This window comes from Trichomycterus rosablanca, chromosome 16, assembly GCF_030014385.1.
Source record: "Trichomycterus rosablanca isolate fTriRos1 chromosome 16, fTriRos1.hap1, whole genome shotgun sequence".
Lineage (NCBI taxonomy): Eukaryota > Metazoa > Chordata > Actinopteri > Siluriformes > Trichomycteridae > Trichomycterus > Trichomycterus rosablanca.
In genome coordinates, this window is record NC_086003.1 from 5073558 (window position 1) to 5101303 (window position 27746).

General features: G+C 39.5%; 1 protein-coding gene across 1 annotated transcript in view; it reads left to right on the top strand.

Moving 5' to 3' along the window:
• The first annotated feature begins 3767 nt into the window (after nt 1-3767).
• niban2a (niban apoptosis regulator 2a) overlaps nt 3768-27746 on the top strand; it is a 32118-nt gene continuing 8139 nt past the window's right edge. The window contains exons 1-6 of the mRNA XM_063012102.1: nt 3768-3822; nt 12546-12676; nt 13774-13902; nt 14165-14270; nt 15166-15333; nt 24906-25021. Of these exons, the coding sequence (XP_062868172.1) occupies nt 3768-3822; nt 12546-12676; nt 13774-13902; nt 14165-14270; nt 15166-15333; nt 24906-25021 (705 nt within the window). The remainder of the gene's footprint in view (nt 3823-12545; nt 12677-13773; nt 13903-14164; nt 14271-15165; nt 15334-24905; nt 25022-27746) is intronic.

Here is a 27746-nt window from a genome sequence, read left to right on the forward strand (position 1 = left end):
TTGATCAAAAATTTCACTTTTTGTTGTGGAGAACCAAAAGGATAAAAACGCGTTGACACATAGGGGGCAGCATACTAGTATCCAAGGGATCTTTTAGGCCCTGTCCACATAGATAGATAGATAGATAGATAGATAGATAGATAGATAGATAGATAGATAGATAGATAGATAGATAGATAGATAGATAGATAGATAGATAGATAGATAGATAGATAGATAGACTACATAATAAATATACTATATACGCATCCCATTTAACTTATTAAGATTTAACTATTTTTGATCAAAAATGTCACTTTTTGTTGTGGAGAACCAAAAGATGTTGACACATAGAGGGCATCATTCTAGTATTCAAGCCAATAGCTGATAGGAGCATTATGGGCATCATTTTGCCATTAAAAGTTTACAGATTAAAAGCAAGAGTGAAATCCAGCAGCGCTGCTGTGTCTGATCCACTCATACAGCACAACACACACTAACACACCACCACCACGTCACTGAGAATGATCCACCACCCAAATAATACCTGCTTTGTGGTGGTCCTGTGGGGGTCCTGACCATTAAAGAACAGGGTGAAAGCAGGCTAAAAAAGTTTGTAGAGAAACGGATGGACTACAGTCAGTAATTGTAGAACTACAAAGTGCTTTTATATGGTATATAAGTGGAGCTGATCAAATGGACAGTGAGTGTAGAAACAAGGTGGTTTTAATGTTATGGTTGATCGATGTATACTGGTTCAGCATTGTTTTGCAGATTTAACTATTTTTTATCAAAGAGCGGACCAGGTAAAGCACTTAATTGTCTCGTTAATTGACTGCACTGTAGGATATAAGCTTCTTTTTTATTTGCATAATTGCTTTAATTTGATGTAAATGTTACACATAGTGGTTCAAAAGCTGAGGTAATTTTTGAAATGTCATGTGAAAGGGTGTACAATTTTGCCCTGGCTCTGATAATACTTTATTATAATATATGATGTAAAACAGCTGCAAAAAAAAGATGATTAGCAGATACTAATAATATGCCTTCAGCTTTGTGGCAACATTTCTCCCTTAAAACATATAAAAATATATGTGCACAAACAGAGGCAAGGATCAAACCCATGTTCTCAGGACTCCTGTCCTGTGAAGCACCCACTTTACCAGCTGTAGGTGATTGCTATTGCAATTGCAACAGTTTTCCACTAGAGGAAAGTGTAGTATCTTTGTATTCATATTTCTGTACGCCATTAAGAGTTCTGATTTCTTAAGGACCTTCTATCCTCACCTTCGTTCACTGTCTATGAAGAAGTTGAGTGGACTGGTACCTTGTTTATGGTGTTTTACCACCTTGCATACATCACATGAAACAGAAAAGTCCAGGGACCTGGGTTTAACCCTCACATCTATGCACTGGAAGAAGTCTGCAATATGCAATAAGCAAAACTTTAGCACAGTGATCATGTCTGTTTCTACACCCCACAAAACTAGAATAGATATACAGAGATGCATGAGTAAAATTTGCACATGAGCATTTGAACAACAATGATCAGATTAAACAAAACCGAATGCATGATCCCAGGTAAGCCAGACTTGGCAGTATGACATGAAGGTGGGAGCATCATGATATGGGACTGGTTCTCTGCAATCGATACTGAGGCATTACACATCATCAAAGAAAACCTAAATAAAGCGATTTTTTACATAAACCCATTATACCAATTCTGGCAAGACAATAAATCTGACCAAAAACCCCAGACATATAGCCCAAATATAATAGAAGTGATCTTTAAAAATGAAGGTAAAATTGCTTGCACGGGCTAGGACTTGACTCCTATTTAAATTTAAATTTGCAGGTCCATTAGAGATCAATTTGCCAACAGGAACCATAATACTGCAAACATAGAAAGTATTAATCGACCAGGTGGTTGAATACTTATTTCAGTCGTAGTATATAATTAGTATATATTATTCTCTCATAATTTAGCTAATTTTTAATGAACTGTCTTATGCTGCTCTCTTTGTTTTTATCTTAATTATTCTTGATGTTGATGTACTATTTTGATTTTGTACTATGATTTGTATGGTGTATGTACGTATTTGTTTTGATTATTTGTCTTATGTAAAGCGTCTTTGAGTATCTTGAAAAGCGCTATATAAATAAAATGTATTATTATTATTATTATTATAATTACTAGTGTTTGTAGTAACCAGTCAGTTCAGTATAAGGAACAGCAGCATGGTAAAATGTAGGCGTTCTTCTCCAGCTCATGCTTAGTAACCCTCAGACCACACCCACCTCCCTGCCACAGGCCTACTTACAGGGTTGCCAGATGCAGTTTGTGGAATTATGTTATAATTTCTAACCTCCTATGACTGGTGTAAGTGATTGTGTGACATTGTGTGTCATGTGACTTATGTAGCAATCTAAATTGGCCAAAGTTTTTAAACTGGGTGGTGAAGTGGGTAGCACTGTTGCCTCACAGCACACAGGGCCTGGGTTTGATTCCTCGTGTGGGTTTCCTCCAAGTGCTCTGGTTTCCTATCCCAAAGACATGTGGTCATCATGCACCAGGCCTTAGTGGGCTAGCGTAACAGAATCGCTTCACCACCTGAGCATCCCACCATAAGCTTACTGGACATTAGATTTTAAACCCATGGGTTTTAAACGCTGCACCACCTGAGCGCCCCACTATAAACTTGTTGGAAATTAGATTTTAAATCCATGGACAATAATCGTTACACCACTTGAGCGGCCCACCATAAGCTTACTGGACATTAGATTTTAAACCCATGGGTTTTAATCGCTGCACCACCTGAGTGCTCCTCCATAGGATTGTTGGACATTACATTTTAAATCCATGGACAATAATCGTTACACCACTTAAGCGGCCCACCATAAGCCTGTTGGACGTTAGATTTTAAACCCATTGGCATTAATCACTGCACCACCTGAGCGCCCCACCATAAGCTTGTTGGACATTAGATTTTAAACATTACATCACATTTTAAATGCATCAGCATTGATTGTCTGTTTGCAGCTACAGCATCCTTCACTCTTCTGAAAAAAGCTTTTTTTTTTACAAGTGGAGTGTGCCTGTGAGAATTTGTGCCCATTTATTCATAAGAGCATTGATTGATGTTGGACAGTGACATTTTAGTTTATCCCTAAATAAGGCATTGGGGTTAAAGCCAGGGTTCTCTCTTCATGGATCTAGATTTACTGGAACAGGAAAATGCCTGTAAGCATCAGTTATTTATATAATTGTCAATCTGTAAGGTTGAAATAGCAGAACTTAGCATTTTGGATGGGTGTCCAGATATTTTTAGTATAAAGTTTCCGTTTGGACCCTTGATTGAATGTAACCTTTTGACTTCACCTGCATCTTGTAGAGGGATATTGAGGTATCAGGCAACTCCTCTGAACACGTTAGACTAGTTGGGGCTGCTGTATTGTGAGTGAGAGTGAGTGAAGTGTGCGCAGTGAGCGGTGGTTTGGCGCACACTGGCGTGTTCAGCTCCTGCCTTTACTTTATCTTTTATTTTACTGATCTGAGAGTTAAAGCTGGTGATTATTATCACAGTTTATTACAGATCTGTAGGAAAGTTACTGGATTTACTGAGTTTTGGATGTGGGATGTTCTCATGGAAGGCGTCAAGGAGAAAGAACTCCAGTTTATTTCCAGCCTTTAAATAGTTTTACATTTTTAAACACTTTAATCATTACAAGGACTTTTAGCTTTATATTGGACTTTTATTTCTTGGATTTTTGACTTTTATCTGGTCGTCATGGGGGACGTGGTTTCTACTCACCTGGACGAGGGGAAGAGGGAGATGATCACAGGTAAAGCACATACACACCTTCAGGTGCACGCCGTTTTTGCACTATCAACACACACACACACACACACACACACACACACACACACACACACACACACACACACACACATATATATATGTATATATATATATATGTGTGTGTGTGTGTGTGTGTGTGTGTGTGTGTATATATATATGTATTATATATTATTATATAATGTATAATCAAATACATAACTAACAGTTAAAAATATGTAAATAATTAAAAAAATAATTTAAAAAAACTATTACTGTAATTCTATGTTTTAGGTCTTTATAGTAAACCTTTATAGTATAAAATATATATAGTATTGTGTTTATATATAAATATATATATTCATCATCAGCAATGTGCATCAATCTGAATACATATATTTAGTGGTGTCAAAATGATTTAAGACCCTGTAGAGTCCATTACTGCATGCCACACCCAATTTCAGGTTCTTAAACAATTCATTGATTTAGATAAGAAAGTTATAGAACATGCATGTTTGAATGAAGCCTCCCCCTACAGTTTATCTTATCAAACAGTTAAGCATTTCATTTTAAAATTCTAGGACTCCACTGAACCGCAGTGGGAGCCATTTTTACAAATAAAGTTGAAACAGTGGTGAATCCTGTCCAGGCTGGCCAGTTTGAGGTGTTAGTTACTTTTAGGATTAAAAGTAACAAAGCTGCATCTCCCAGAATCTACAGCTGATATTGCTCACCCATGTCAATTTGGTTATGTTACACTTACACATTCTTGCTTAACTGGAATTATTGAAGCCAGGTACAAGTATTTAAAATGACTTCAGTTAATAGCACACCCTAGTATTTTGTTCCTAATTGTAATTTTATTTTACTTACTCAGCCATGACAAACTAAACCATGGATTTATAAAAACATACAGTTCATAAAATGATGTGATTATATATCCAGACGAAATGTAGGCAACAGGTTTTTCTTATCATGAAAAAAAAAACATGAAATTGCTTTGTGGGAGACCTTTATATTATGATGACAGGTGTATGTGTAGGATGTAAATGAGTCTTACTATCACAGACATAGGGCACCATTGTCTTAACACACGTGTTTCATTGTGTTCTCTAGTTGTTACCTATATTGTAAGTATTTTAAATATTGCTACTTAAAATACTTATAAGACAAACAATGAAATATTGACCAAAATTCTTCTTAATACAGATTTCTGTTTAAGAAGTATAAGTTCCAATCAGTGTTTTTATCTGGCTTTTTGTCATTGTGAGAGGTGACAGTTGAAGCCTCGGCCTGTACAGACATGTTGAACTAAGCTGACTGTAGGGGTTCCGGCAAATCACTTCAGGTTTAACACCCTCACACAAACATGTCTTTATCAGATTATTAGTGTTTTATACATTCATTTCCACAGTTAATAACAATTTGGATTCACTTCATGTCAGCTTGGGAGATTTCAGAAAATTGAATGTTCTAGGCTAATATAGGCAAAATACAATGCACCCACAGTGTTATTTCTGGTCTCTCTGTTTGTTATGTCTGCTTGAATGTTTGTTGCAAAACCTGTCTGCTGTCTTGGGTTTAATTTTTCAGTCAGACTAAGTATCTGTTTCTTTCACAGCCACCACCAACTAATATATGCAACCAAAAAAACTCCTTGCTACGAGGGATCTTCAAAAAGTTTCCACACTTTAATATTTACGTTGGAAGCGTTGAGGGTGGGAGGAGTAGTAATTGGTCGTGTCTGAGAGCTTATAGTCCGGATTTAATGGCATCTGATTTCCACCCTTTCGGACCCTCAAAGAAGCTTTAAGGGGAAGAAGATTTTCATGTGATGATGATGTGGTGCATCAGTGGCTGCACGCTCAACCAAAAACATTTTTTGCTGTTGGTGTTAAAAAGTTGGTACGAGCCTGGAATAATGCATCGAAAGGTGACTGTAGAAAAGTGATGTCATTTGTTTGTGAAATTCTTAATCAATAGAGTTTAAAAAGTGCAGAAACCCTCAAATAAGAAGCCCCATTACCCCAAAAAAACATCTTTTAATTATGACATTGTATGTTTACCCTGCATCCACTCATCTACACATAGGTACCAAAAACATTCCAATGATAAGCAGCTAATTCTAGGTAGTTCTGTAGTTGAGTAGTCTCACAAGAGCCACACTTGTTCTCCAGACTTAAATCAAACCAGAGTAAATGTCAGGTGAATTTGCCTTAAAGATAAGTGTAAAGAAAGACAAACTCTGTTTTAACTGTATAAGCCAATTCAAAGCAGCTGCGTTCCATTGCACATTACTGTACCAACTACAACAGTATGTCTAATTAATGCACTTTCGAATGGTTTAGTTATAAATAATGTAGGACATAGGTTGCGGTTTGGGACACAGCCAGGAATTCGCTTGTAAACGTGTCAGTTAGGTGTGAAGACGTTTTTCGCAAGTGACAACGATGCAGTAAAGCAAAATAATATAAATATATTTTTGTACAGTGTTTTTAAACGTGGTGCATTGAAATGTTTTAAAGTGACTAAGTAAAATGGTAAATCAATTTTTAAAACGATAACTATTAAGTGCTGGGCTGTGTTGTGTTATATTCTTTTTATTGATTTTTTTAAAGTAAATATTGTGGGAAAACACCAAATCCCATTAAAAGAATTAGTGCTGGCTTTGCAAGACTAGTATCTGGCTATTCTAAATGACCCAGGGTGTGAGTGTAAACAAATGAATTGTGGTGAACTGGCAGCACATCCAAGGTATTTAAACCATGTCCTCAGTGTTCCGCTTTTGGCATCTACACCCACTGTGGCATGGTTCTAGCCCTGGCACTGCTGAGAATTCCATTTAACTTTTTAAATGTAGTGTTGTTAAACCAAGTGCTATTTATATCAGACAGTTTATTTGTATATTTGAAGTTGGCAGTCTGTCCAAGATAGTAGTTGGAATTTAAAGGAAACTGGTTCTAAAATAAGCAGTTTCTTTCCTGCCAGCACTGCACCAGGCTTTAAATACTCTGGAAAGCTTTCAGGAAGACGTGCATCTAGGACTGTGGCTGGAAAATTGGCATCACCTCATCACCGAACCTACACACATGCTTGAGAAAAGTTCGAGTACAATTAGAGTCTGTGTTGGCTCAGATCTCCATTTTTGGGAATGCCTGTGAGGCCGGCCGGCCTACCCAGCTTGTTTTTTTCTTTCTTCCTGCTTTGCTTTCTTTTAATGCACTGGTCTGTTTTAGTGTGTGCAGTTTGATTCAATATGGCAACCTTGTCTAGAGTCTTGGGATTCCAAAGTTTCTGCAACTCTATAAACTACATTAACAAAAGTATATGGACACCTAAACCATCAGGTTATTGGACATCCTGTTCTAAAACTTTGGGGATTAATATAGATTTTTTTTACCCCACTTGTTTAGGGGTCCAACAGTGGCAACCTAGCAGTGGTGGGGCTTGAACCAGCGAGCTTTCTATTACTAGTCCAGTACTTAAACCACTAGGCTACGACTGCCCTAAAAATATACATACAGCAACTCTGATCTTTTATTTGGTGCTGCAAAAGGTTTAGTATTATTATTAAACGTTGTGGTATTGCCTTGTTAGTGATTGACTGACCAGAGCTAGTGGTCTCTATGTCCATATAAGTAATGCGTACATTACTTCTTGCTAATCTAGCAGCTTCTCATTTATGCCAAACTGTTTTTGTGGGTCTGAATTTGGCAAAAAGAACAGTTTAATGTACTCTTTAATGGATGTGTTCTAAGTAGCCCCATTAATTTGGGCAAAGAAGTCATCAGCTCTAGTCAATTATAAGCACTAACAAGGAATTAGAAGGCATAAAGCAACAATATAGAACTTAGAACTATAGAACTTGACTTTCTACACCACCAGTAATGTAAAGTTCAGTGCATTTTAATCTGCAGTGCAGTTATGAGGATCCAGCTGGCTGCACACTGTGTCAGTAGGTTAACAGACCCCGTTAACACAGGAAATTCCACTCAGGGCCTGCGAACGTCCCTCATAAACTAAACTCGGTGGTAAAGCAGAGTGAACGCCAGCAGTGCCTCTGTGTGATGTTTGAATGTGCTCCTGAAATCACATGTAGACGTCTGACCATCAGCTTATTAAACATTAATATGAAGTTGCTCCTACATCCACAAATAGGTATTTGTGCCAACTGATTCAAATAAGCAAATAAGGTTGAGGTCTGGGCTCTGTGTAGGCCACTGACATTCCTCCACACCAAACTTGTTGAATTAGGATCTGTAAGTTCTTTAATATCACTAATTGTATATGCCAGTTAAGCAATGAGTGTGGCTACCAACCTGAACTCAGTAACAGTGAGGGGTGTCCACATATTTTTTACCATATAGTGCATATTTAAGGATTAAATGTTGTAGTGTATTTCAATATTAGGTCTTTAATATCCGTTAAATAAAATAAAACGTGCTGCACAGCTCGGATCTCGAATACATCGTATCGAGTCTCAGCTCTGCCTGCCGGCTGGGCTGAGCAGCCACATGTACAACGATTGGCCTGTTGTTCATATATCACCTTTACAGAGATGGGGAGAGAGTTCGGATCAGGGTGTGTCTCTCCGTACACAGAGCTGGTTCACAGCTGATCTTGTCTGGTGTAGGTGACAAAATGCATACGGCTGCTGCCCACGTGTCGGAGGGGGTAGGGTAGGTTAGCTTCGTTCTCCTCAATCGGAGCTGGGGTCGGCATTATTGGAGAGGAAGCATGACGCAATCGGGCAATTGGACACGCTAAAAGTCGGGATTAAAAGGGGAGAAAATGCATAAACAAAATATTTAAAAATAAATAAATAAAAGGTGCTTTGACAAAACCCTTGTCAAAATTAAATACCCCTATACATATCATTTTTGCCATATCTTCTACACATTGGTCTATACCCCTGTACCCAAATATTGTTTGCCATAGTTTTAATATAGTGTCTTTACCCTGTCTGTATTTCCATTACAGATTCATTATCTGTTCTGTTCTGCTATCTGACCTTATTTTGGCCATGTTGCTATTCCCATCTCTCTCCTGGTCCTCCATTACGCCTCCCTGACACAATAAAGCAGCAGTGTGTGCTGAGGGGTGAAATCATGCTGACTCTAGGTGCAGTTATAAGGGCGTCGAGGTTAGTCAGCCTTTTTTAACAATTAATTTAATGCAGTGAGAGGAAGAGCGAGTGTAGGGGAGCCCGTCTTTGCTGGCAAGGCACATTCTCTAGAGGTTCAGATGGAGTGTGTAGCTAAATGAACAGATTCTTTGACCTGTATGCAGTTATAGAGATGTCAGGTCAGACTTTAAGGGACTTGAGTACAATTAGTCTCTCTGAACTGAGCATCAAGTGTCAAGAAACTAGAAATTGGGATTGGGTCTTCTAGATATTCTGGGTTTGATAAAGGACCTATGACTGGATTCTTCTGGCCATATAATGGATATAATAGGTTGCCAAAAATGTCCACCTGAAAACAAATTCCCAAACCACTGGCATTAATGAGTTAACCAACCATGGCTATAACAGTCTCCGCTCTTCCGGGAAGGCTGTACACAAGATTCAGGTTTTGTTCAGTCAAAAAAGAAGCAAGCTCAGACACTAATGTTAAATGAAAGGGTCTGACTTCCAGTTGATGTTCCAGTTTGTCCCAAAGGTTTTTCAGCAAGTCAAAGGTCAGGGTTCTGTGCAGGCTGCTCACATGTCCTACTTTATGTTTTTCCACAGTCATGCTGGAACAGGAAAGGAAATTGTCACAAACTGATGACACAACGTTTTACAGTATACTGTTTATTTTGTACAGTTGTTAGTGATGAGTGTGGCTGAAATTCTGAACAGTTAAGAGGAGGTGTCTACATACATTTGACCATGTAGTGTACTGTATATGCTTTAATATATTAAATCACAGAAATAAGAAGCGTTTCTGAAAGCATGTCTCTTATGACACTGGTAGCCTATTGGGCAGAGCTTTGGACTATCAGTTGAAAGGTTGAGAGTTGAGAGTGGGGCCCTTTAGCAGGGCCCTTAACCCTCTCTGTTCCAAGGGTGCCATACAATGGCTGACCCTGCACTCTGAACCCAACTTCCAACAAGCTGGGATATGCGAAGAGAATTTCGTTGTACTGTACATGTATATGTATAAATAACAAATAAAGGCATTCTGTATAGGGCATTTGTAGTCTAGCAGTTAAGGTACTGGACAAGTAATTGAAAGGTAGCTGGTTCAAGCCCCACCACTGCCAGGTTGCCACTGTTGGGCCCTTGAGCAAGGCCCTTAACATTCACTCGCTTAGACAATATACGTACTGTCACAGTAATGTAAGTCACTTTGGATAAAAGCGTCTGCTAAATACCGAAAATGTAAAGTTTATGTAAACTCCAAAATAAGTAGGTCAGTCATTAAACAAGTTTAAAAACCAACATGGTGTAACTGAAATTCTTTGATTCTTTTGTATACCGCCTTGTTGAGCCCGCTGTATTGTGTCTGTCAGCTCTGTGATGTTTATTACTTTCGATTACAAACCCGTTGCCTAAAATAAGACACGTTGTAGTCTACAGATTAGTGCACTGTAAATCACGGGTTTAGTTTGCGACAGGATGTCCCTGTTACAGTCAGGAGACTCCAGAGACCGACATGACCTTCCTTCTCTTCCTCTGCAAACAGACTAGTCCTTCCTGCTCTTGGAGACGCACACAAACAACTGGAAACTGCAGCAGTTTAGCCGAGCTGGTTCACTTATGCAAAACAAACATGGCTCAGAGCTGTGTGAATAAATACAGGCTTTGTACCTTTTTTTATTTGTTTGGGGGGAAAATGTAAGGGTTGTGATTTTGTCATTACTGGAAATAATTAAGTGAACGGCTCTAGGGCTGTGTGATATGTTTTTTAATACCACCACATTTTATTGGGCATAAAAATGCTGGTTTTAAATTAGCTTGCAGGTTTGTACGAAATTATTCGATAATGGCGCAGGTCTGAATCACAATTTTACATCAATGTGCCTGAAGGAATTATTACAGAGAGCATAAATAATACCGATTTCAGCCACTCAGGTGGCGCAGCGGTAAAACACACGCCGAACACCAGAGCTGGGATCTCGAATACATCGTATCGAGTCTCGGCTCTGCCTGCCGACTGGGCTGAGCAGCTACATTAACAACGATTGGCCTGTTGTTCAGATAGGGGTGGGATATTAAGCCGATAGGGTCTCTCTCATAACTAATGCAATTATGACTTCTGCTGGCTAATTGATGGCGCCTGCACAGAAAAAAGGAAAGGAAAGGGAAGAGTGCACTGACCAGGGTGTGTCTCTCTGTACACAGTGCTGATCCGCACTGCACTCGTCAAAGTGTAGGTGACAAAATGCATACGGCTGCTGCCCACGTGTCGGAGGGGGTGTGGGTTAGCTTCGTTCTCCTAAATCAGAGCGGGGATCGGCATTAGTGAAGAGGAACCATGCCGTAATTGGGCAATTGGATGCACTAAAGTCGGGAGAAAAAGGGAGAAAATGCATAAACAATATATATATTTAAAATAATACTGATTTTACACATTCTAACACACCTGGACTTGGGAATAGATTCTTCAACATCCCTAAAATTTACATCTTAATCCAGTGATGGCAAGTGCTAGATTGTGATAATAGTAATTACTGTAGGTCTGTATTACTATGTATCATTAAATTATTTTAATTTAACACGGCTAATTATGGGAATAGACAGTTATGCACATTCTACATTGTCTGGAAAGTGACAGCGACCTGAGTGCAGCATTATTAAAATCTGCATATCTTAAACAGCTATCGTGTAAAAGCTAGTTGATATGGGGTACTTCAAGGTTCACTATGTAAAATAACAAGGTTCCTTTTATTAATATTATTTAATTATGTGGAAACAAGCTACGAAAGCTTAGGTTTTAAACATTGAGGTGTGGATGTGGTGCAACTGAGAGAACACCATCCAAAACCTCCTGTTGTACGCAAATAATGCAAATGTGACAGCGGCAAAGAACATCACAGTGTGAAGCAGATGTAAAAAGCAGAAGCAGTTTTACTTTTATGTCTTAAGTATACCAGGAGTGTCCAGTCTTATCCACAAAATACCAGTGTGAATGCAGGTTTTCATACCAACCAAAAAGACACTCCACCTGATTAGCTATTCAGTAGTTTAAAGACAATGAATAACTGAATAAACATGTGGAAATTACTACCACTATAAAGATGCAAATACTTTATTGCTTCACTTTCTGTTCATACACACTTGATGGGCCTTCCAGCACCACTTTACATAACTGAGCGCCATCTCTTATCTCTATAACTAACAGAATATGGGTGTGTATTTAGCTAAAGTGCTTAAGTTGACCACATTGCTAAAGAAGTCATTGCAAGATAAATGTTCACATTTAGATCATTTTATAAAAAAAATGTGTAGATTAATATGGAGTTGAATATTATTTCTCTTTGTTCACTCTTCTGGAAAGGCTCTGAAAAGATTTTGGAACATGAATGGAATTATGAGGAATTTTGGGTCCTAGTGCTGGAAAGTACTGATTAATCAAATTGCATTTAATTAGAGAAACATGATGGTATCAAGCATAATGATGACTGTAATGCAAATGTAGCAATTATTTGTTAGTAAAATACTTTGTCACCAAAACAAAGACGTTATTAAACCTTTTATTTTAATCAACCCAGTATAAGAGTGCTGTATGTGTTTCTGTGTTGCAGCATGCACCAGGCGGGTGATGGCGGAGTTCGGGGGGGTGTATCAGCAGCAGTATGCGGTGGCGCTCTTTAACAGTGTACGTTATGAAATTGAAGGAGGGACAAATGTCCATTCCCAGCTCTTACACCGCAAGGTAAATTAACTACTTACATACAATGTTATCACATTTTCATCTTTTAAATGTAAGTTTGAATGAAAGTTTGCTAATACGAGCACAAAGTAAAAAGCTTAAGGTTTTTTGGCCACAATGATCAAAAGAATTTTGGGGAAGAGCAGATTAGGCATCAGACTGTATTAGTTTGTACACAACTGATGCCCCAAACTTCCCAAAACCTATTTGTAACAGTGGTGCATCTGAGGGTCAGTGATTTTTTTAATTGGGCTGAGACCTGAGTGACTTTGATAAGACCTATTTTATGGCCACTGGGTTGAAGTAACTTCCAAACATCAATGGCTGCTCACAGGCAGTTGTCTGAGGTGGGACAAGCTAATAACCACTGGGCCAGTGATAGCTCAGTGGTTAAGGCACTGGACTAGTAAACAGAAGGTTGCCGGTTCAAGCCCCGCCACCACCAAGTTGCCACTGTTGGGTCCCTGAGCAAGGCCCTTAACCCTCAATTGCTCATCGTGTTCCGCTCATTGTGTAAGTCGCTTTGGATAAAAGCGTCTGCTAAATGCTGAAAATGTAAATGTAAATGTAATAATCACAGCTTGTCAGCTTGTTGGGCAGCCAACACCTAATGATGCCAGAGCTTCATGAAGGCTATAGCATCTGGGAGAATTTACACTTGGGCTAAAAATGTGTCATCATGCATCAGACCCTTCTGTTTATGGTTCTGTGTAGTTGCGGGCCAGTCAAAGTGCCCATGCTAACTCCTGCCCACCATCGAAAGCACTTACAGTGGGCATGCAGGCATTGTAACGTTGATTACTTGTTTGAGTTGAACCACGATGCACTGTAAGATGATCCACCTACAGGCAACAAACAGAACTTTTTGGTCCTGGTACCAGATGCCACAGGACTTTTTCAGATTGTAAAGGTCATGTCTTGGCGTGTCAGAGTTGGGAGGGTTGTTTTGGCTATTGGTGTATATTGTTATATCACTCTGCTCTATCTACTGCTGAACAGTTATATACAGTCATCTACATCAATATCATTTCATTTTTACTTTTACATTTTTACCAATTGTATGAGACGATTAACATGGATTGATGTTTTTTTTAACCCAGAATCCACTGCAAGACAAATCTATTTTCTCTGGAGACTTGTTTCACTACATGGATGAAAATAAAAAATGGAGAAACCGCTTCTTCTATGTGGCAGACTCTTACAACATCCACTTCTATGACTCCAAACTGGTAAGCTTTTTTTCGTTAAAAACGTTTTCCCACTGTATCTGCCAATCTATGCATATCCAGTTCCCAATTGTGAATCCGCAGTGTCATCTGTCATCAATTAGAAATTACATATTTTGTACAAGCATTTTTGTTTCCATTTTTAATAATATCTCCCAGACAGACAGAGCAGCTCTATTTTGGAGGGGTGTGCTGTCTGGATAATCTCACCGCTATGGTTTGAACCTTTATTGTCTTTATTAAACATAATCACCTTTTTCATCAGGCACATGAAAGAGGCATCCATCCCAAAGGAGTCATTAACTGTGCTGGATACAAAGCCCTGAACTCCATGGATGAATACCTGGAGCTGCTCAACAGCTGCATGCCTGGTAAGTAGTGTTGATAGTGGGGGGGTTTAGGCTTATAAGACTGGGACTGTGTGAAGAACAGAACCCCTAGTTGCCTGCACATAAGGCTCTGACTTCAACTCCATTAAAAAGCTTTGGGATGAATTGGAATGCTGTTTGTGAGCTAGTTCTGGTTTAACACCCATGCTTTGACTGAATTGCCACACATTTTCGGTATATACGAACAGTGTATGTGATAAAATGGCAAAACATTACGTAATCTGAATTGCATAAGAGCGTAACATGTATATGAGGTGGCTTCATTGACCACATGGTTTAAATGCAAGAGGCCATTGACGGTCAGTCATCTGGAACAGATGTTGGGTATAAATATGTACAATAGGAGCAATAATATACACTGTTATATAGGGATAAATATTAAATATAAAAATATCACATCAGATATAGGTTTGAATGAGTATAATAGTAGTAATAGTTGTAGATAATAATAATAAGTGATATAGATAATGATAATATAGATTATAACTGATCTTGTAGCTCATTTCAGCCTATCATAAAAAAAAGAATATATATGTATATATATATATATATATATATATATATATATATATATATATATATATATATATATATATATATATAGAAATAAAGATATTGTTAGGTACAAAAATCTACAATATATTGGTTATAGGTATAAGTATATATAATAGGAGCAATAATACACATTAGTGTTGGTGCAAATGTGGCCAGTTTGCATGTATCTTGTATCTCAGGTGTATCATGTAGCTCATTTCAGTCCATCATAAAAAATCAAGAAAATATGAATGCACAACCACACTGCATAGGTCAGGGAAACAGAGCTGCAGCCTTTCTCTGTTGAGTCCTAATGTATTGTATCTTCTACCATCTGTATTAGACACGAAGGTGAAACCAGACAACTCTCCATATTTAAGGTGCGCCTCGAACTTCCTTCTGATCCTGTGGCATCCCTACGCTCGGCATCACTACTTCAACGTGAGGACTGAGAAAGAGCAGAGGAAGTGGCTCGCCGTGTTTCAGGACTGCATCAGACACGCCAATAATGGTGAGTCATGTGATGAACACGTGCAGACAATGTATCTCCAGACAATGTATCTCAGCAGCATTTACACAATTCAGAGATGAAACCCTCATACTAGGTGCACTTATGATTCCAACATGAAACCACGTTTCACACCCTCATGAGCTGGTTCTTTTTTTAATTGTGGTCCTTTCCCTTCCTCTCGTTTGCATCCTACACTGATTTGAGTCAGCATGGATTTTACCATCGTTGCTGTCACACCCTCACCAACCATGTCTGTTCTGCATCACTGCCATTGTTTAAAACAGACCAGGGTGTGTGTGTGTGTGTGTGTGTGTAGTTGCTGAAAGCATGGATATCTTTAAAAGTATGCATTCCATCTTAGTGTGAGAAATCTGAAAGGAATTTCATTTTGATTGCGCTGCACACAGAGCAAACATTTCTTTGTCAGAGGGGCGTTGATATCAGTATGAATGGCAATACAGTCGCTTTAAGTTATGCTGATAAGCCAAAACATTATGACTGCCCCCACACAAAAAAATGCAACAGTACAAATTTAAATACTTGAGTGATTTTAATAGGAGCCAAATCATTACAATTAGACTTCTGGTTGGACAAAGCTCCAAAACAACAAGGAACAAAAATAAGAGAAAGCTTACATTTTATTTATAACAATTTTTGAAGGTGCCAATAATTTGGACATGTAGCTCTCTTAAGAAATAATTTTGATAAGGTTTCTCAAATAAGTTAAATAATTTTTTTAATAAAGGTTAAAATTATCATAATTTTATATGAGGAGAAGCCAATAGACTCGTATTAACAAGGTACCAATAATTCTGAAGCTGCTTATACAGTATCCTTTGTCTATATAAATTCTATGGCCAAATATATGTGGACCCCACAAGTCCCACAAACACACTCCAAACTCTTGGGAGAGTGGTAGCCCAGTGGGTAGAGCTTTGGGCTATCAATCAAAAGGTTAAGAATTTGAATCCCAGCTCTGCCGTGCTGCCACTGTTGGGCCCCTGAGCAAGGCCCTTAACCCACTCTGTCCCAGAGGCGTCGTACGATAGCTGACCGTGCGCTCTGACCCCAGCTTCCAAATATATGAGGAAAAGGAATTTCATTGTACTGTACATTGTATATGTATAAATGACAAATAAAGGCATTCTAGTCTATTCTATTCTATTTTAACTCCTGTAGGCTTTTATAGCTGCAAATAGGTGCATAATAATGCCAAAGGTTTTGGGATGCAAACTTCATGACTAACAAGCTCATCTTTTATTTATATAGCTGATTTTGTACACCTACAATGGGGTACTCTAACGTATGTCTGTGGGAATTTGTGCCCCTTCAGTCAAATATTAGTAGATAGTAGATGTTCAAGTTCATTCCTTTCTTTAAAGACATGAATATCGGTTTATAGTTCTTGCTTTGTTCACATGGGAACATGGGATTTGTTCATAGTGGAACAGAAAAGTTCCTGCATCAACTGTTGCTGCAAAGTTGGAAGCATATAATTACCTTTATGTAATTGATTTATTACACCTGTTAGCAATTGTTGTGGCTGAAACACATGAATTCAAAAACTACAAGGAGTGTCCCAATACTTCTGTTCATACAAAGTAGCAGAACTGATAAATGACCTCATTTGTATGACGACTGACACTTTATGGGTGTGTTTTCCTTCCGTCTGTATAAAACAGGGATGTAGGCGTGTCAGTGCTATGTACAGATACTAATGCAATCATAATGGAATTCTCATCATTTTAAATAATGGAGGAACTCCTGAGTGTTGAATAGACTCATAAATGTGGGATGAGAAACACTGCAAAAATGCACTAGTATAAGGACACATGTAAGATGTTACAAGTACAAGCAGGAACAAAAGTGGCTGAATACTTGCCCCCTTTCATACTGTATTATTTGAAAATCATGGAGATAATTAGTAGATATTAATACACGTTAAATAATACGTGATCATAATTCCTAAGTGCTTCAGTTTGGAGTATTATAGGGGTGATAGTTTGGCGAAAAAGTCATTTCCAGATCCACACTCATTACACAAGTTTCATCAGTTCACAAGGTTATATCGAACACAGTCATGGACAATTTAGTATTTCCAATTCACCTCACTTGCACGTCTTTGGACTGTGGGAGGAAACTGAAGCGCCCGGAGGAAACCCATGCGGAACATGCAAACTCCACACAGAAAAGACCCAGACCGCCCCACCTGGGGATCGAACCCACCGTGCCGTCCAGATCCAAGTAGTTACTCTTGCTGCACTGCTGCTTGCACTACCTCTGTTCTGACCGAGTGCTATGGAGTATGGACCATCATGTGCCTCCTCCGACATGTGCTCAGTCACCAGTCGCTTCTAATCACTTGCCAGTGTTGGGTTTCCACACAAACCCCCATACCCATCCAGATTGCAGCAGTAGCAGGAAGACACCTTATCCAACCTTCCCTCCCAAAGACACGCCCAATTTGGTTTAAGGTTTAAACTCACAAGCTAGCTTGTTAGACGGCTTCGCCACTCGCGTGCCTTTTCAGGGATTAAAAAACCCAAACCTGACAGCTTTCCTTAGAATGATGCATCACTAATACCTGTTTAACCCCCAGCAAGTTTGCAGTCACATTTTTGCCATATCTGTAATTCCAAAGTGATGTGGACTCAACTTGATCAGACACACCTTTTGTTTTTGTTTGGCGTGTGTGTGTGTGTGTGTGTGTGTGTGTGTGTGTGTGTGTGTGTGTGTGTGTGTTTTTAAACCTGAGAATAACCAGGTTGTGTCTGATCTTAAGTACGGAGAACCTGAATGACAGAGAAGATTTATCTGTATTAGCATTTAGAGATATTACCTGCAGGAAAGTATAGTTTGTCAGTGAGCTTGGAGTGTTAATTAAGTGAATACCAAATCACAAATTACAATCTATCCATCATGCAGTTTGACCCTGGAATTTCCTAAAATTGGCTAAAGACTTAGCCAATCAGCCAGCAGTGATTACTATCTAGCTCTGGTTAATGTACTGACCTATTGACCAGAAGGTCACTGGTTTAAGCCCCACCACTGCCAAGCTGCCACTGTTAAGCCCCTAAGCAAGGTACTCAACACTAAATTACTTGCATTGTATTTACTCACAGTCTTCTGAATGTCAAATGTAATAACAGACAATTCTTAGCATGCCTTCTTTTGTCCATTTCCGTTTGGTTAGGGGGTGAAAATGTGATGAAAAGGTCGACACATATGTTGTGGAGGAATGGTGATGTCCCACCAAGGCTGCCAATGAGGTCTCAGTGTTCAGCCAAATTCTGCATCAATTGTGTCCTGACTTTTGGCACTAGTAGTGCTAGGTTTGCCTGCCAGTTAGACTATAGTTTTCAATTCTAAATCATTAAAACACTTAATTATTTCAATCAACTATATTGATTGCCTATAAATAAGTGAAAGTGTCAAACCATGCAGTAGATCAGGGTTTTTCAAGCTTTTTTTCAAGCGACTCACATTTTGTCCAGGCAACCCAGGCAACACAAACAATGCATCTTATTCTATCTGGTTTTACTGGGATTTACAAGATGTAACCTTAAGCCTCCACAAGGGGGCCTTCCCGGACAGTTTCCGGTTTGAAAAACCATGCAGTTGACTGTCACCCATTTCAATGTGCATTCCCTACTTGTACCTAGATTTTCCAAAATATGCTCAAGACCCACTGCAAACCTGACCAGGACAAAGTTGCTATTGGAGTGGAATGACTCGATAGTCACCTCCCATCGCCCCAAGATTTGACTGGAGGGAACTTCTGTTCATCAGACTGTCAAGTGTGGAAGCGTGATTCATTATTCTAGATTCCAGTTGCAGATATAACACCCCTCCAGCCAACATATGAGCATTGCTCGTGGTAATCTTAGGCCTGTGTGAGACTCTTTGGCCTTGGAAGCCAGTATTATAAAGCTTCTGATTTTTGTTGCTTCCAGAGGTAGTTTGGAACAGAGTAGTGAGTATTGCAAAGAACCGACACTAGTAAACTTGACTAACCAAGGGTTTTATAGCTGAGCTGCTGTTGATTCTAGACCTTTAACAATAAGTGTTGGCAGTAGGCAGTAGTAGCCTAATGGTCAAGGTTCTGGACTAGTAAGCATAAGGTTGCTGGTTCAAACCCCACCACTGCCAGGTTGCCACTGTTGGGCCCTTGAGCAAGGCCCTTAACCCTGAATTGCTTAGACTGTATACTGACGATTTGGATAAAAGCGTCATGCCAAACGCTACATGCCAAAAATGTAAATGTAATTTAATGAACTTACTGCAATACTGAAAGTCACTGAGCTCCTCAGTAGAACCTTTGCCACGCTCTCGCTCTCACTCTTGTTTATTTTTTTTTATCCTGGAGTGTAACGGTAAACATCTATCTTCTTTCTCCTGATTAAAGACTCCTTGGCACATCCTTTGATCAGTAATTGAGGTCTGAACACCCACACATTTTTGCAATTAGACGAAGGCTCTTTTCTAGCACAACGTTAAGACTTTTATTTATATCAGCGTTATTACTTCAGTGCATCCACCCAGACTGTCAAGGTTTTTCTTTTCTCCATCCTGTTTTTTGTCCCGTTTACACTCTTCGTCTTTATTATTCTTTGGGTTTTTTTTTAATGCATTTTTCTCCCCTTTTACTGATCCCCGCTCTGATTGAGGAGAACGAAGCTAACCCACGCCCCCTCTGACACGTGGGCAGCAGCCGTACGCATCTTGTCACCTACACTTTGACGAGTGCAGTGCAGCTCAGCACTGTGTATGGAGAGACACACCCTGACAGCACTCTCTTCTCATCTCTGTGCAGGCGCCATCAATCAGCCAGCAGAGGTCGTAATTGCATTAGTTACGAGAGAGTTCCTATCCGGCTTAATATCCCAACCCTATCTGAACGAATCATTGTTCATGTGGTTGCTCAGCCCAGCCGGCAGGCAGAGCTGAGACCCGATACGATGTATTCGAGATCCCAGCTCTGGTGTTCAGCATGTGTTTTTACCGCTGCGCCCGTATTCTTTGGGTTTAACTCTTAAGTACCCAACAGCATCGGAGCTTTGAAAAGAAATTGGAAAGTGTCCCATTTAGTTACAGAAGTGCCACAGGGCATGTTTTCCTACCACCAAAAAATACAAGAAGGGTCACATGGTTGATGTTTTGAGGTTCCCAATTCTGTAACTAGAGTATTCTAATCAAAAAGCTGTTTGTGCATTTGCTGTTCATTTTAAAACATTATGGTCAGTATTGCAAAGCTTTGACATTAATTGTAAAAAATAATAATAAATCCTTGACACCAGAGAATAAAAAAGACACACCTGATGGCAAAATGTAAGATTGCTCAGTGTGACGTAAGCAGGACCCTGTTACAGTTCGAAATTGATCTATTCCAAAACCATAACTCTGTACTACTTCTTACGTCTGCACTTCTGTCTTCCTTATTGGGGAGCTAGCTGGCATCTTACTACTCTTCATTGACTTACCAACATACTCATTTGTCTACCCACCCAACTGTCGTTATAACCTGTTGTTTTACCAACCAACTAATTGTCTGTCAGCCTATCTGCTAATATTCTACTATTCTTTTATTCTACTGACCCACTCATTGTTTATCCTTTTTTTCTCTACACATCTACCAACCTGTATGCCCATCTGTCTGTTTACCTCCGCCTTTGTCTACTCACCAACCTTTCAATTGTCTTTCCATTTCCATTTGTCTATCTATCCACTTACGTGTCATTCCAAAAACCTGCCTAACCATCTGTCCTGTTACGGTAGCTCTCCACCCATCCACCTGTCTGTCTACCATCCCGTCTACCTGCTAACCTAATCAGTATCATTCTATTTTACTGAACTGTACAGGTTTGCCTCTTTGGCCTGGTACCCTATTCAAACAAAAACTGTTCTACATTCTCTGAAAACAGGCCACTGTGCCCAAGTCAGAGCACATCTGTTTCCTCACAGCTGGTGGTCTGGTACTCTTTGCTGCCTCAACACCTGATTTTCTATTATTTTAATCTGCAGCTGATAGTCATCAGCGAGTAAATGTGTGAGTGTGTGTGTGTGTATGGTGGGGATTTTGGTATTCATTTGCTAACCAGGTAACAAAAGAAGATCTCAGCTTATGTTATGTACTCATGTCCCTAAAATGTAGGAGCAATGTGATGATTTTAAAGAAGCGGTAATATAAATTTACAGACCCAATATACCCAGTCTCAGCCAAGGCAGTCTCCTACACTTTAAATTTAAACTACAGTGACCCAGGCCTTAAAAGCTAAAGTGACCCCGGTGTCACTCTGACAGAGTAGCTGAGATCAGCAGTTGCCAGCAGCTTATTATTGTCTTTCAGCAGGACAGTGACCCCAGGCAATGCTTGAGTGGTTAAAATGAAGGACAAATTTAATGTACGTGAGATGCCCAGTAAGTCCTGTTCTTAATCCTGTTTTATCACTACTCCCTAACAGACCTGGCAGAACTTTAAGAGGAAAGGACCAAAAAGTTTAATCAGAATGTGCAAATCAAGTGCGAATTAAGATCGAAAGAACCATATTATATATATATATATATATATATATATATATATATATATATATATATACGTATATATATATAATATTGTACTTATAACAAGTCAACAATTTCAGCATAAATTAGACTCCCTTGCATAGATTTAATTTTTAGCTCTTATGTTTGGGTGATTTTATATGCCGTGTGACATTACCTTCCAGAATATTTTTTACCCATCAACCGGTCCTTGTGGTTTAACCTCGCAGTGTTTAGTGACTCTATTGTCTTAAGGGAAAACAATGGCAACCAGACGAGTCGGTTTCTGTCGAGCCGTCAATCCGGTCACACCCAGTCATGTCCTCGCGAGTGAGCAAACCAGTTTTAGAGCTGCTGTCTTAGTAATAGTGAATTATTTCTGTCTCGGAAGAAAAACAACATCGCCAGTGAAACACAATAATGCTGGTTAAATCCTCACAAAGACTAATCGTATCCTTAATACCGGAAATCATTTGCTTTGGTCTTTTATTTTGGCTAAAATAGACCTGGAATAGTAGTGTCTTATATGACATGAAGATTAAATCCTGTTAAACAGGTGCTATTACAATACATTAAGTCAAAAGTTTACATACACCTGTAAGGGGGATAGTTTGTTTGTTTTATTACGAATTTAACGTCATGTTTTACACTTTGGTTACATTCATGACAGGAACGGTAGTTACTCATTACACAAGATTCATCAGTTCACAAGGTTATATCAAACACAGTCATGGACAATTTAGTATCTCCAGTTCATCTCGCTTGCACGTCTTTGGACTGTGGGAGGAAACCGGAGCTCCCGGAGGAAACCCACGCAGACACGAGGAGAACACAGAAAGGACACTGACCGCCCCACCTGGGGATCGAACCAAGGACCTTCTTGCTGTGAGGCAACAGTGGTCAGGGGGATAGTACATTACATGGTTAAGTATGTCGACACACCAACTAACTGATTTTAGATGTTTCAGACACACATTGCTAACAAAAATCAACAGTTTGGGGAAGCCCCTTTCCTATTTTAACCTAACTACCTTTGTGCATTGTGTCCGTAAAGACATGGTTCGACAGGTTTGGTGTGGATGAACTCGAGTAGCCCTGAGCCCTGATTTCAGCTCCACTGAGAGATGAACTTTGGGTTGATTTGGAACTTGGTATAAATTGGGAGTCAGATCTCGTCATGTAACCCCAGTGCCTAAACGCACACTCACAAGTGCTCATGGGTACAAGGTTTTACAGGGACACTTCCCTGGAAAGCGGAAAAGCTTTCTTAAGTGAGTGGAGGCTGTTTGAGTGCAAAGATAATAGGGGGGGCGAAAGCTCATGTTTTTTGACAAGTCAGGTGTCCATCTACCTTTGGCCTTATAGTGTATACAGTGGTAGCCCTTCAGTGATTTTATATATATATATATATATTGTTGATATTAAAGGTAAAAAATAAGTTTGTTTGAGGGGTTTGGCATGTTCTCCCAAGATTCTTTGATATAAGTAAGAAAATAAAACTGTCCTAGGTGGTGGTGAAGGTGGGGTAAATAATTGTAGATTTTTTTTTAAACTTTCTTCATAAGTATTAAGGCACATGTTCAAATTCCCTGTCAATAAGGAGTTTGACATGTTCTCCTTTAAAATTGTGAGTTTTCTCATTCAAAATTGTGAGTTTGTGAGGTATTTGTATCATGCATGATTTAGGTTCAGGCTACTGTTTTGCTTTGACTCTGCAGTTGTGGAGTTAATAGGAGGTATATAACTCTAGTTCCCTAAGAATGAGCCTCCTCATGAGCCCCGTTAAACCACTGATGTGGGCTGTTCCAGAGGCCACCTTAAATGCTACCACATGGTCTGTTTTTAACCAGCCTTGTTCCATTCACATGTTTTCCTTTTTTATGACGTGTGCCGTGAGTAAATCGGATTTTTGTAAACACTCCTCCTTCTGGCAGGAAGGTGATGGTAACTTTGTACTGGCGGTTAGGGCTGGATATTAGGACTGCAACAAATCATCACACCGTACTATATACGAATACTGCCTGAATCACCAGTACTACTATAAATTCCCTAAAGTATGTGGGTGCTTTCGCCCTCTACTGCTGAGATCTTGAGCTGTCAAGGTCCAATCTCAGCTCTGCTACTGACCGGCCGGGCCCCTACACAGACATGATTGGCTATATCTGAGGATAGAAAGGCTGAGATTCCTCCAGAGGGATCCATCTGTGCGCTGTAGTATCATATAATCAGTGATCAGTTCTAATATTATTTTATCTAAGAGATTCTCCACCTTTTTCTGGATGGTCTGGAAAGAGCCATCAGACGTTCAAAGAGAGCAGCTGGCTTTGAGAATCTGATGAGGGCTAATGGAGGGAGCCATGGTAGCACAGCCCTGGATCTTCTTAATAGAGTATATATTGCTTCAACATGCTGGAACTACGATGCTTATAAACCCTGTGCTTAACTGCAGATGGACCCTGGAGAGCACAAAGTCCATGTTTAGCCACCTGGCTAAGAGATACTACAATTGGCAGTGTGAAAAGCCCACTCTGAAAATAAGACTCCGAAAGGTCAATTCGGAGAACAAAACAAAAACCTCACTAGTATCTGGAGCGAGGCTGCCAGGCGGTACCCTTTAATTTTAGACCCGAAGGACTTGCTGTTGAAAACTTCATCAGTCGACCCTGTCGCTGGTGAAGCAAAAGATAGCAGAGCAAGTCCACCATCACTTGGCTTTAATAATTTGGTCCTGGAAGGTGCTCTGGTTGCATTTGGACTAGGAGTTACATCCATACAGGAGTTAGGCCTCAGGGTTGTCACCAACAGTGTGCTCTAATGGTCTATATATGAATTTGTAAGTAATTGAGTTACTAAAATAAATTCATTCAAAGCTCAGCTGTTGTCTTTTATTTCATTTCTCAGCAGATAACTTACTTGTACATGTGGAGGTAATAACACATTAATTACTTGAGAGCTTCATCACTGAATGCCTCTTATGAGTGTAGTCTCAGATGGCTACCGTAATAACACTGCTCTCGTCTGCCCCCCTGCAGGTCTGTCAGAGGAGAACAATGTGCAGACACCAGCGTTCACCGACTCTGTGCGACTCTACAGACAGTCTAAAGGCCACTACGGTACCTGGGACATGATGTGTGGAGATCCACCAAGGGTGAGTTTTCTACTTTCTCCCTGCGGGCCCAGATAATACAGGACAGTTTCATAAGGTCCATGATGTCCAAAACCTCTCTTGGGTGAATAAGAAGAAAGTTTAAATCCCAGTTTTCTGATTGCAGGAGTAGGACAGTTCAGCTTTCAGAAAAAGTGGAGAATTTGAGGGAGTGGGAAAAAAGTTTGGATTTTTATAATGGGCAATGCCACCCATGTTCCAGCACTTTAGGTGTTTTTGGTGTTTTTTGGATTATAAATGACCACACAGACAAATTTCTTGTGGTCGGTAGCTTTAAGATTTTGCATATAAAGAAAATTAAATGATGTAGCTTTTATAAATCTACTCCACTACTGCATTAATGAAATTGTTTAACTACTTACAAGCTACTTGACATAAAGTACCAGCCAGGTGAACATGTTGTGAAAGCTGTACATAGACTAAAATCTTCACTAATTACACTAATGCTTTCATTCAACACTGGAAAAAAAACTGGGTGGAACAGCAGTTTAACTGTACAGTAGTATGTCACATGGGCCAACAGAGTAGAAACATTGAGTGCTATAATATAATATAATATACTATGGAAATGCTTCCGGCCTAAAAGTATAAAGCCAACTGTGAAGTTTGGTGGAGGAGGAATAATATAAGATATCCTTTATTTGTCATATATACATATACAGGTGTACAGTACAATGAAATTCTTTCGTCGCATATCCCAGCTTGTTTGGAAGCTGGGGTCAGAGCGCAGGGTCAGTCATGGTGCGGCGCCCCTGGAGCAGAGAGGGTTAAGGGCCTTGCTCAAGGACCCAACAGTGGCTGCATAGTAGAGCCTGGATTTGTACCGCCAATCTTCCGGTTGATAGCCCAAAGCTCTACCCACTAGGCTTTTTTGTTTGTTTAGTTGTTTCACCCAAGGAAAATTGCAAACCAAATAAGTACATTAAAAAAATGTGGTCACAACTTTATCCAGCTTTACATTTTTTGATTGGCTCTTTTTTGCTTTCAACTTGGCAGAGATTGGTTTAGATGTGGCAGCAAAGCATGGACCACCTTCATAGGAATGCCCATAGTATTTAAATGAAAGGTTATCATTGGACATCCCCAAACCTTCGACCATATAGTGCACCAAAATGTAGAACTGTGCTTTCTCACTGGCTCCGGCTGTAAGTTTCCTGCTGACAAAATGTGCAGTATATTGTGCAGGTAAACAGGCCCTTATTTAAGGATTAGTTATAAATGCGAGACTTTGCTTATTGTTCACTTGAATTGTGGTGTAACTGAAACAGTAACAAATGCTTTGTGCAGATCTGAAGCGAAGGAATTTGGTTTTGCTTTAACCCGCATTACAGTCCTGAGTGGAATTTAAAGAAGGATGGAGTGATATAAAGCTAGAGATGAACTACTAAAGAAATATTTAGATATTTAGACAGTGGGCTATGAAGAAAGGCCCAGCGTTTGGTCTTTTGCTTGATGTGTAGCTAAATCATATTCAGCTTGCCTTGCTCTGCTTTAATGTCATGGAGCTAACTGAACCATCAATTATGTCTAAACCAGAGAGTGAAAAGCCAGCTAGCGATCAAACATGTTATTAGAGATCTAAGGCACAGACAGGAGAATGTGTTAGCAGTGCCCGTCTGTCTCGGCCAGAGCTTTTATGTACTGGTAAGACAGGCAGAGTAAAATCGAAGTGCCGAGCTTAGTATTTAAAGGTTGAAGGACTTCAAACCTAAAGTTGGCTCTCTTTCAGATCTGGGATTTAAAGTTAACCCTCTAGTCCATAGTTCCCACAGAAATTAACCTCTGATCTACAGTTCTGTAAAAGTAACTGCATTTTACTGATTTTACCTGTTATTGCATACTTGCATCTCCTTAAAGTGTTCTCAGATACATTTTTATGACCTGCATTAATAATTATTAGTACATTAAGTACACAAATTAGTACTTTGTTGCACAGCCATTGTTGGGAGGTACAGCTTTGAGATGTTCATTTATTATCTGATGAACTCTGAGTGTTAAAATCCTCAGCCAAGAACTGAGTGGGATTCAATCTAAGTACATTTACTTCTTTTAAAATTTATCTTAAAGCCGCTCAGATGGTTCAGCGGTAAAAACACACGCTAGCACACCAGAGCTGGGATTTCGAATACATCGTATTGAATCTCAGCTCTGCCATCTGGCGGGGCTGAGCGGCCACATGAACAACGATTGGCCTGTTGTTCATATAGGGGTGGGATATTAAGCCGGATAGGGTCTCCTCATGACTGATGCAACTACGACCTCTGCTGGCTGATTGATGGCGCCTGCACAGAGGCGGGGAAAGAGTGTGGATCAGGGTGTGTCTCTCCGTACGCAAGGCTGATTCGCATATATGCACTCGCCTAGTGTGGGTGAAAAAATGCATACGATTGCTGCCCACTTGTCGGAGGGGGCGTGGTTTAGCTTCGTTCTCCTCAAATCAGAGCAGGGGTTGGCATTAGTGGAGAGGAAGCATGACACAATCGGGCAATTGGACGCGCTAAAAAACATAAACTTTTTTTTTTTAAGGGGATCTTAAATTTATATTTTTGTTATTTACATTTGTGGTTATTGTTGTTCTGTAGAAGCATTCAGATTTATTTTAAGGAACAGGTCAAATTCTTCATTTACACTACTGTACCATTTCTCTTTCACTTACAGTCGAATTTGTTTGTGGTAGAAGATTCTTGAACACATTTAAATGCAATGC